We start from the raw sequence: 11,162 nt of genomic DNA, 5'->3' as shown, positions 1-11,162 counted from the left end.
AAAATAATACTACCAGCTTCTTTCCCGGCCGTGGCGTTCTGGGGTAGCTGTAGCACGGGTTAGGGAATGCAGGCTAACCTAAAAATACTTCAGAATCGAATCTTGCACTGTACACTTCAGTATATATTTAGCACCGTGTCAGTCATAACTGAGCCTGAGTGTTTCAAAAAAAAACCTCTGAGCCTGAGTGGACTGTCTGACTGCCGATCGAATCACTGTCAGCCACTCACTCAGTCTGTGAGAAGGAGAATTTACCACGTATGCCTCGGAGTAGAATAATCTGCGGGGCTACGGAAACCCTTTTCTTTGTACACAAAAATTGCACGTACGTAGGAGTACGATACTTATCCAACTAATCTGCGGGCCTACCAGCCAAATAATACTCATCGGCACTGAGGTAGCGGCAACTGCTGCTTACATTCCGATCATCTTAAACGACAAGAAACACCAACAACAGAGTACTAGAAGCTATGCTAACACGGCTGCCGCTGCTAGTGCGACCGAGAGAAACGAAAGAAGATGTAATTCACAGCCAGGATCAAGAATCGGGACCGGAAGAAACACTGATCGATGCGTGCTCGCGGAGCTGCCGAGATGGGATCGTGTGTGTCTCACTCTCATCGCTCGGCCGGAGGCGGGTGGTGGTGGCTGGTCCCGAGGCGGCGGCACGCGCCGGAGGCGAAGAGGGAGAGCCAGGCGACGAGCGGGGTGCCGAGGAGGACGAGGCCGACGGGCACCATCCAGAGCTGCTCCCGCGCCGGGTGGAACGCCACCGCCCACCACACCAGCACCCCGGCCCCCGCCAGCCCCACCGCCGCCACGCCCGCCGCCACGGCGCAGCACGCCCACGACCACGCCCACCCCGCCTCCGCCCCCGACGACGGCCGCCCTCCTCCTCCTCGGCCCGCCGTCTCCATGGCCGCCGCGTCGGCCTTGGCGCCACGCGACCCTTGCTCCGGCGCCATTGCGATCGAGGCGCGGCCAGCTGGTCTGCTCCTCCTATGCGCGCGCGTGCGTTGGGGGGCGGAGGAAGGAGAGCGCGGCGAGTGAATATACTGGCGCGGCGCGGGCGGGGGAGGGGGGAAGTGGGCGGCCGAGGCCCAGCCGGGGTTATCTGGTGATGGCGACTCCGAGGGCCGGAAAGGCGCCCGTTTCCTTCTCTTTCACGACGCCTTGTATTTATTTACTGCTCTCCACGTCGGAATTAACCCGAGCCCGTCGCATGCTCGCCAGCTGCCCGGGCCTTGATCACACGCTCCAGCTCGCCGAAGCGAAAGCTCGGCGCCCGCTGTTTCCGGCTAATAACTCTGCCGTGTTGCTTGCTTCCCTAGGACCAGAGGCGGCGGCGACGACGACGATGACCTTGGTTTGTCCGGTCGTCGGTCCAGCCAGGCCAGGTGTCCGGCGGGCCGGCGCCATGAAGCAGGGCTGGGCCGGGACGGACGCTTGTCGTACCGTGTCGGATGCGTCCCACACAACACCATGATGAGGGTGGTGTGCAAGACAAGGTCCGTCCGTGTCTGGTTAATTCACGCGGGCGTGTGCTCGTGCGTCTGTGGATTTCGCATCGCATCCATCATCCGGCAGTACCGTCAGTATTCCCGATCGCGATCCTCATCATCAAACAAAACAAAAACCATGGCGTCGCCTCGGAATCAAAGTTGGCCGGCTCTGTCCTATCGGCCGAGAATCCCAGCCGGGTCGGGCCGGGCCTACCCCCGTTTGTCATGGGAATATTTTCTTCAGGAACGCGCCGCACTGTGCAAGTCAACATAAGTGGCGATCCATGCCGCTGCCGCCGTCCCAAAAGGCTGCTCAAATGAGACGCATGTGCTCCTCTCCACGCCTCCTTTCCCACGATTCTGGCTGCAACAAACTCCTATCCCTGGGACTCGACCGGTGTCCAGTTTCAGGCAAGATCGATACTCGCACATGCTTCACGCTGAAGCCAGCATCCGCACCTTGATTGCCATCACCGTCTGAAATCTCATCTTCACAGTTTTTTCTATCTCTCTCGCGGAGTAATTTTGTCCTCAGCTGCTTCACAGAGAAGCTGATCGTCACATCCACCGGCTGATAGCACGACCGCACATAAACTTCCTCACCGACAATGATGCTGTCGCTCGTACTGACAACGAACGTTCAGCCATCAGAAAACTGCAAAACACATTCTCGTGTGGACGAATGAAATGGCTAAACGAGCACGCAAGGTGCTCCTGGTACTACCAAACAGACACTTGCTCCGCAGTCTACTGGAGGCTGTTCCCCTGTCGACGGCGCACCCGACGAAGGGGTACCGGATGAACATGAAGCGTCCTTCAGGGATCAGGAGCCACCGTCGAAAGGGATCTTGTAACGGTGCTAAGGACATCGGCTACGGATACTACAAGCTGGTGATCGTTACAGCAGTACCCACAGCAGTTTCCCACAGATTTGAAATAGCATCCAGAGTACAGTATCTATCAACAAACTGTTGTTCGTATTGGCTACGGAGGTGGCCAGGACTGGTTGATCAGGACGTACCTCCCAAACGAATATATTGCTCTTCTTAATGTATGTCCTTAAAAAAAATAACCATGGAAAAAATGAAAAAGGCCATTCATATACACAATACTAGACAAGTTTGAATGCCCTCCTTGTCAAATAAAGCAATGAATTCTTAGATCATGCGCTTGTTCATACTTACCATATTTAACAAGGTGAGCATGATGTCACCTTCAGCAGCACCACGCAGGTGTATCAGTTACAGAGCTGAAGTTATTTTAAACATAATTGACACAATGTATTGACCAAATGATCAACTTATGCTCAAAAATATTGCCATAGCATGAGCACAGACGAATTTTCACTTAGAAGCTGACATGGATTATGGTACAGCAAACACTCTGTGGCAGAAAATTTCTCACTTAATCAGAGTTCAGTTTGTTCTCAACGCTGGACGAGAATAAAAAAAGACCAAGAATGATCAGACTGGCACTCTCAAACAACTGTATGGATACAGCTCCCAAGTCAAAAAGTTTCTGAAACCTCGCAAAACTAAATAATTAAACCAGTAAAACAATCAGCAACATTTATCTTCAAAGTCAGCACTACAAAATTTAGCAAAAGTACGTCATTGGATTTATCTTTATTGTCAACAATGAATACTCATAATGCTATGGATATTGCCACTCTTACCAAGAAGCAAGTTGCCCAATAAGCTGAATAAACTTAGAAAAGCGCCAATTTTGACCGATACCATAAAACATGGTATTTTGACTCAGAGATAATGATGGTGTTGGCCGTTCACCTATAAGAAAACTGCAGAACATATTCTCCTGTAGAACAATGGAATGGAACGGCTAATCGAAGACGCAAGATGTTGCTGATGCCAAACGCATATTTGCCTGTCTCCTGGAGGGCCATGCCCCTGTCGACGGTGCACCTGACGAAGGATTCTCGTACCGGATGAACATGAACTGTCCTTCAGGAGCCACTTGTAATGGTGCTAAAGACAAGGGCTAATACATCGGGCACAGCAACTCAGAAGCTAGTGATCGTTACAGCATACCTACAAGGCTACAACAGTTTTTCAGTTTCGAAAAAGCATTCTTATCTGCATTAGGTCGATCCCGGGTGGCACGTATAAGGCCAGCGTTCGAGCCAGACAAGGGAATGCCGAGGCCTGCTGAAGCGTCCACAGGGAGGGCTCCCCAGGACCTTGCCGGAGAGCGGGGGCAACGCAGCGTCGCTGGCGGAGGAGTGGCAGAGTGTTGGCAGGTTTGAGTGCAGGGTCCATGGGGTCGCCGGCACCGGAGATGGTGCCGCGGTTTAGAGGGATGGCTGGGAGTGATGGAGACACGAGGGCTGGCGCCACAGCAGTGCCCGCTGGCCACAGTGACGGCGGCATATGCTTAGGGGCGTGGAGGTGGTTGGGTCAGGGTGGAGGAAGAAGGAGAATGTAGAAGCTCAGGCTGGGCTGGAGGGGGAACACGAGGGCAGCCGTTGGATTTCAATCCAACATTACCTATTGCATTAAAATGGCATTCTGAGTACCTATCGAACTGTTCATATGGGCAATGGACGATCTAGGGCGAGGACTGACAGGACATGCGCTTAATCGCTTATGATGGAAGGGTGGCTGCTTCTATCGTCCCTACTATTCACCAGGGAACACACTGTACAGCATCAGATGTAGCAGCGCCAGCAAGACTCATGACAAGAAATAGTGAGACCAGCTTAACTGTGATGCCACAAATTTACCATGGGAAACGTCCCTCGTAGATAGTACTACAGCAGTTTGAACGTCCTCCCCCTGAAATCAAAGCAAACAATTCTTAGATCGCTTGTTCATACTTACAAATTACAAAACATGTGATGGGCCTCACCTCCAGGGGCACCTTGCGGGTATATCAGTCACAGTTAGTAGACGAGCAGAAGTACAAAACATAACTGGCACAATGTATTGACCAAATGGTCAAAATCTTGGCATATCAGTAGCACAGATGAGTTCACCCTTATAAGCTGACATAGATTATGGTACAACAAACACTCTGTGCCAGAAATTTCCCACCTAATCAGGGTTCGGTTTGTTCTCAACGCTTGCTTTGCTGAGGATAAAAACACCAAGAGTGATCAGACTGGCACTTGCAAACCACTGTATGTATAAAGCTTCCAATTCAAATTTTCTAAGAAATAAGCTCCCAAGTCAAAAAGCTGAGTGCAGCGAAGTAAACAAAAAAAAAGTTTCCAAAATCTCACAAAACTAAATAATTAAACCAGCAAAAAATTCAGTAACATTTATCTCCAAAGCCAGGGCAATACAGAATAAGCACTACAAAAATTAGCAAAAACAAGTCATTGAATTTATCTTTACTGTCAGCAATGAATACTCATTATGATATTGATATTACCACTCTTACCAGGAAGCAAGTTGCTGAATAAACTTAGAAAAGCGCCAATTTTGACCAATGCCATGAAACATGGTATTTTGACCACACATGAACTTCCTCACTGACAATATGATGCTGTCGCTCATACTGATGACGAAACTTCACCTATCAGCAAACTGCGGAACACATTCTCCTGTAGATGAATGGAACGGCTAAACAAATGCGCAAGATGTTGACACGAAAACATATTTTGCTGTCTCAGGGAGGCATGGTGAATGCAAAGCTGCTGTCGATGGTGCACCTGACGAATGACTCTTGTACCGGAGCAACATGAACAGTCCTTCAGGAGCCACTGTGGAAAGGGATCTTGTAATGCTAAAGACACATGCTAACACAAAGGGCACAGCAACTGAAATGCTAATGATCGTTACAGCAGTACCAACAGCAGTTTTCCCAGATTTGAAATAGCATCCAGAATATCTATCAAACTGTTGTTCATACCGGCTATGGCTAGGGCTGATCAGGATATACCTAGCAAATGCTGGATGGATGACTGCTTCTACCATAAACTTGAATTGTTTCATCATGGAAAACCCTACACAGTATCAGAAGATGGCACCAGAGACAATAGACAAACTAGAAATAGTAAGTAATCAACTTAACTGTGATGTCACAAATTTACAACAGGAGAAATGCAAAGAACAAAAAAGATCCACCGATAATGCTACAACAGTTTGAATGCCCTCCCGTTGAAACCAAAGCAAGCAACTCTTAGATCATGTGCTCACTTCTTACTTACAAATTACAAATTGGGTGGCGTATCTTAAACCGTTACAAATTGGGTGGTGTATCTTAAACCGTACTAGTGTACATGTTAGTGGATGAGCTGAGACCAAATGCACACATTATTTTCGGATACTTAGCATTGCATCAGGACGAGCACACAGCCACTGGAAATATAGGAATAAGCTCGCAAAATTTATGTCCCAGCTAACAGACTGGTAGCAACTCCCAATCAATCAGAGTTCACTTTCTCCTCAATACTTGATTTGCTGAGGATGAACACACCAAGAATGATCAGACTGGCACCTGCAAACCACTGTATGGACATAGCTCCAAGTTAAAAATGCTGAGTGCAGTTAAGTGAAAAAATAATTCCAAAAATTAGCAAAATTAAGTCATCAAATCTGTCAAAATTTAGCAGCATCTATGTATGTCATCTGCAGTAACTACTCAATGATATAGCAAAAATTGGTCATCTTTATGTTATGGAATGTCCACTCCAATTGAGCAAGAAGCGAGTTGTTTAAGGAAATTGCTGATTTTAAAGGAGATCACAAACCAATGGAAATAAAATTAAAGGCTTCCTTAACATGCACTACTGCCATTACGGAAAATGGAGAATTGTTAAAATAGTACTCCCTCTGTTCACAAATATAAGATGTTCTAACTTTTTTCTGAATCGGATGAATATAGACAAGCTTTAGTGTGTTTGTTCACTCATTTCAGTCTGTATGTAGTCCATATTGAAATATCCAAAACATCTTATATTTCTGAACGGAGGAAGTACCTTAGAAGGCAGAGGTTCCTGAAACAGGAAATACCCTGCAAGACCTGACGAGATGAAGTTGGCGGCGAAGTTGGTGACCGTTGCCTGGAGGGACGACAAAGCTTTGAGGCTGTTCACGTAGCACCCCCACATTGTCACGTTGAAAAGTATCACCATTCCGTATTTGAGCAACTGAGGAAGGCAAGATCACAGTCAGTGACAGTCATCGTCAGCCCTGTGTTCCGAAGCAGGGGAAATTTTGTCAAAAAATTTCAAGCAGGCAGCACTGATCTCAATCTAGGAGAAACTGAACCCTTTAAGTGCTGATCCCAAGCTACTGTACCCTTCATGTTATGCTAGTCAACACAGGGAGTAATTTCACCATGAAATAAATCGCGATTTCAGCTTGAATTCAGTCTTGCTTCTACCAGTTATAAGGTCACAGGCCCACACTCGCTATCGAATTCGCTAACTGGTAACTCGGGACAGCTATGTCGGAGATTCATGTACCGTCCGGGAGGCTGGAGCAACCTAAATTAAGGGGGCTGCAGACTTGCAGGTAAGGTGAGAAGAAGTTCAGATCGGAGGGAAAGGAGAGAGGATTGGTTCGGTACCATGGGCGCGAAGAACTTGGCGGAGATGGCGGCGAGCGCGGCGTTGAGGCCCGCCGCGAGGGCCCAGGCGTATCCGCCTCGGCTCGCCATCGGAGCTAGTCTTTGCTCTCGCCGGAGATCCACTCCCCACGCTGCAGCAAACTAGCGAAGTGGTCGCCGATGCGCGGAAGGGGAAGGCCGGCCACAGCCCGGACGTGCATATGGACGACCAGGCCTTCTCGCCGCAATTACATGGGCCATGGGCCATGGGCTTTGCACATTCTTACAGCGCTAGTAAGAATGTGCAAGTAACCCTCCAAATTTTCTCAAAAAAAAAAGTAACCCTCCAAAAAAAAGTAAGAATGTGTAAGTTGCTCAAAAAAAAAAGGGAAAAATGTGCAGAACCCCAAGGCAGCTTAAAGTGTGCGCTATGTCCCACCCGGAAAACATGCAAAGACTTCCAAGAGGGAATATGAGATCTTGCATCTGTCACTAGTCTTTTCTCAAAATAAAATAAAAATCTATCACTAGACTAGCGATATAGAGCAGTCCTACCAAAAGTTCAAAAAAAAAAAACATTCATACCAACGCTAATTGGACACGAGGATCTTTTATCACAAGTGCAAAAGAGATTAGTTCCTCGCAAAAAAAGAAGGCAAACAGATTCATTTTTCTGCAAAATAAGAAAAATAGTTCACGACATACGCTACCTAAGAAAGAAGTGCATATTTCAACCCCGAACTTTTGCCCTAGTCTAATTTACAACCCCGAATTCCAATACCGTCTAAACTACAACCCCCAACTCTCAAAACCGGTCAGGATTCAACCTTTCTTTCTCTGTTGACCGGTTTTGACCCGTTGACTAGTGAACTGTAAATTAAAATAAAATAAAAATGAAGTTGAAAAAAATTGTTTTTCCACAAGGTTAACAATAAATTCAAAAATAATTAATAAGTGGAACAATAGTAATTTCAAAAATAATTTTGATTTTTTCACTGGGCTGAACAATAAATTCAAAAAATACCAAAAATTCAAAGAAATTCGAATATTTTTTGCATGGAATATGTGTCAATGTGTGAGGCCCGTGCCAACTTTCATCGCGTTCGGACATTTGAGTAGCTCTCAGCCAAAAAAACAAAACCAGCCCGAACAATGCATGAACAGTTAAATGTTTCACATACCCCATATTTGTCTTTTTACTGAGAGCTACTCAAATATCCAAAGAAGCTTAAAAAATTGTAATTTTTTTAAATTACCGCACCAGTTGAAAAAATATAAAATGATTTTTTAATTCACTGTTCACCCAGTCAATGGGTCAAAACCGGTCAACTTGGTCAAAACTGGTCGAGAGGTAGAGAAGGGATGAATCCTGACCGGTTTTGAGAGTTAAGGGTTGTAGTTTAGACGGTATTGAAGTTTGAGGTTGTAAATTAGATTAGGGCAAAATTTCAGGGTTGAAATATGCACTTCTCTCGCTACCTAACCATAAGTCATGCAAATTTACCGACTCATTTAGTTATTTATCCCCATCGACATAACTCTCTCTCTCTACAATGACAAACCTATTAAGGACACTCACTGGTTCAAACATTGAAAATGTTGGCAGCTAGAGCATTTCCACCTACCTCTTTAGATTCTTATCGAAGAGGCTGGAGCCGCCAAATAATACATTTGATCAAAAGAGTGCATGACCGGACAAATAAGTCCAATATGATTGCAAGAGTGCTATATGTTTTGTTTATATAGAAATAACAATGAAAAGCATTGTAAATTTTACAAATGGAGGAGGTACCATGTATCTTCATATTGCTAATTACATGATGCACCTTTTCTTTCGGGCATTTGATATTCATCTTGTTGGGGAACGTAGTAATTTTAAAAAAATTCCTACGCACACGCAAGATCATGGTGATGTATAGCAACGAGAGGGGAGAGTGTAGTCTACGTACCCTCATAGACCGGCAACGGAAGCGTTGACACAATGTAGAGGAAGTAATCGTACGTCTGCCCGATCCGACCGATCCAAGTACCGAACGTATGGTACCTTCGAGTTCTGCACACGTTCAACTCGGTGACGTCCCTCGAGCTCCGATCCAGCCGAGTGTTGAGGGAGAATTTCGTCAGCACGACAGCGTGATGACGGTGATGATGTTCTACCGACGCAGGGCTTTGCCTAAGCACTGCTACGATATGACCGAGGTGGAATATGGTGGAAGGGGGCACCACACACGGCTAAGGAACGATCACGAAGATCAACGTGTGTGTCATGAGGTGCCCCCTTGCCCCCGTATATAAAGGAGAGAGGGGGAGGTGCGGCCGGCCCCTAGGGGTGCGCCTGGGGGAGTAGGACTCCCCCTTCTTGCCTTGTTGGAGAAGGAAAGGGGAAGGGGGAAAGAGGAAAGGCCCCCCCTTCCTTGTCCTATTCGGACTAGAGGGGGGAGGGGGCGCGCGGCCTGCCCTGGCCGGCCCTCCTCTTCTCCCTTAGGGCCCATGTAGGCCCATTAACCCCCCCCCCCCCGAGGGGGGGGGGGTTCCAGTAACCCCCCGGTACTCCGGTAAAATCCCGATTTCACCCGGAACGATTCCGATATCCAAATATAGGCTTCCAATATATCAATATTTATGTCTCGACCATTTCGAGACTCCTCGTCATGTCCGTGATCACATTCGGGACTCCTAACAACCTTCGGTACATCAAAACACAAAAACCCTAATTACGATCGTCACCGAACTTTAAGCGTGCGGACCCTATGGGTTCGAGAACTATGTAGACATGACCGAGACACGTCTCCGGTCAATAACCAATAGCGGAACCTGGATGCTCATATTGGCTCCTACATATTCTACGAAGATATTTATCGGTCAAACCGCATAACAACATACGTTGTTCCCTTTGTCATCGGTATGTTACTTGCCCGAGCTTCGATCGTCGGTATTCCAATACCTAGTTCAATCTCGTTACCAGCAAGTCTCTTTACTCGTTCCATAATACATCATCTCACAACTAACTCATTAGTTGCAATGCTTGCAAGGCTTATGTGATGTGCATTATCGAGAGGGCCCAAAGATACCTCTCCGACAATCAGAGTGACAAATCCTAATCTCGAAATACGCCAACCCAACAAGTACCTTCGGAGACACCTGTAGAGCACCTTTATAATCACCTAGTTACGTTGTGACGTTTGGTAGCACACAAAGTGTTCCTCCGGTAAACGGGAGTTGCATAATCTCATAGTCATAGGAACATGTATAAGTTATGAAGAAAGAAATAGCAACAAACTAAACGATCAAGTGCTAAGCTAACGGAATGGGTCAAGTCAATCACATCATTCTCCTAATGATGTGATCCCGTTAATCAAATGACAACTCATGTCTGTGGTTAGGAAACATAACCATCTTTGATCAACGATCTAGTCAAGTAGAGGCATACTAGTGACACTCTGTTTGTCTATGTATTCACACATGTATTATGTTTCCGATTAATACAATCCTAGCATGAATAATAAACATTTATCATGATATAAGGAAATAAATAATAACTTTATTATTGCCTCTAGGGCATATTTCCTTCAGTCTCCCACTTGCACTAGAGTCAATAATCTAGATTACACAGTAATGATTCTAACACCCATGGAGCCTTGGTGCTGATCATGTTTTGCTCGTGGAAGATGCTTAGTCAGCGGGTCTGCAACATTCAGATCCGTATGTATCTTGCAAATTTCTATGTCTCCCACTTGGACTAAATCCCAAATGGAATTGAAGCGTCTCTTGATGTGCTTGGTTCTCTTGTGAAATCTGGATTCCTTCGCCAAGGCAATTGCACCAGTATTGTCACAAAATATTTTTATTGGACCCGATGCACTAGGTATGACACCTAGATCGGATATGAACTCCTTCATCCAGACTCCTTCATTTGCTGCTTCCGAAGCAGCTATGTACTCCGCTTCATATGTAGATCCCGCCACGACGCTTTGTTTAGAACTGCACCAACTGACAGCTCCACCGTTCAATATAAACACGTATCCGGTTTGCGATTTAGAATCGTCCGGATCAGTGTCAAAGCTTGCATCTACGTAACCATTTACGATGAGCTCTTTGTTACCTCCATATACGAGAAACATATCCTTAGTCCTTTTCAGGTACTTCAGG

General features: G+C 46.4%; 2 protein-coding genes across 2 annotated transcripts; both read right to left on the bottom strand.

Moving 5' to 3' along the window:
• Positions 1-271: 271 nt before the first annotated feature.
• LOC125511287 (uncharacterized) lies at positions 272-1,137 on the bottom strand. The gene has a single exon (XM_048676616.2). It carries the CDS (start codon positions 963-965, stop codon positions 618-620), a length of 348 nt encoding a protein of 115 aa, XP_048532573.1. The 5' UTR covers positions 966-1,137; the 3' UTR covers positions 272-617.
• A 4,368-nt stretch (positions 1,138-5,505) lies between these two features.
• On the bottom strand, positions 5,506-7,222 carry LOC125511286 (cell growth defect protein). Its single transcript, XM_048676615.2, has 3 exons — positions 7,035-7,222; positions 6,442-6,612; positions 5,506-5,970 (listed from the first exon to the last, which is right to left on the bottom strand). Exons 1-3 carry the CDS (start codon positions 7,122-7,124, stop codon positions 5,887-5,889), a joined length of 345 nt encoding a protein of 114 aa, XP_048532572.1. The 5' UTR covers positions 7,125-7,222; the 3' UTR covers positions 5,506-5,886.
• Positions 7,223-11,162: the final 3,940 nt, after the last annotated feature.

The sequence above is a fragment of the Triticum urartu genome, chromosome 5A (assembly GCF_056163025.1).
Source record: "Triticum urartu cultivar PI428250 chromosome 5A, HENAU_Tu73, whole genome shotgun sequence".
Classification (NCBI taxonomy): Eukaryota; Viridiplantae; Streptophyta; class Magnoliopsida; order Poales; family Poaceae; genus Triticum; species Triticum urartu.
The sequence above is the reverse complement of the archived record's forward strand: the minus strand, read 5'-3'. Positions and strand labels throughout refer to the sequence as shown.

Excerpts from the sequence above, each read along its gene's own strand:
- LOC125511287 (XM_048676616.2), bottom strand. The coding sequence starts at position 965 with ATGGCGCCGGAGCAAGGGTCGCGTGGCGCCAAGGCCGACGCGGCGGCC.
- LOC125511286 (XM_048676615.2), bottom strand. The coding sequence starts at position 7,124 with ATGGCGAGCCGAGGCGGATACGCCTGGGCCCTCGCGGCGGGCCTCAAC. Across the intron at positions 6,613-7,034 it reads CCAAGTTCTTCGCGCCCATG|TTGCTCAAATACGGAATGGT; the intron begins GTACCGAACCAA and ends TGCCTTCCTCAG. Across the intron at positions 5,971-6,441 it reads AGGAACCTCTGCCTTCTAAG|TGGTTTGCAGGTGCCAGTCT; the intron begins GTACTTCCTCCG and ends ATGTCCATACAG.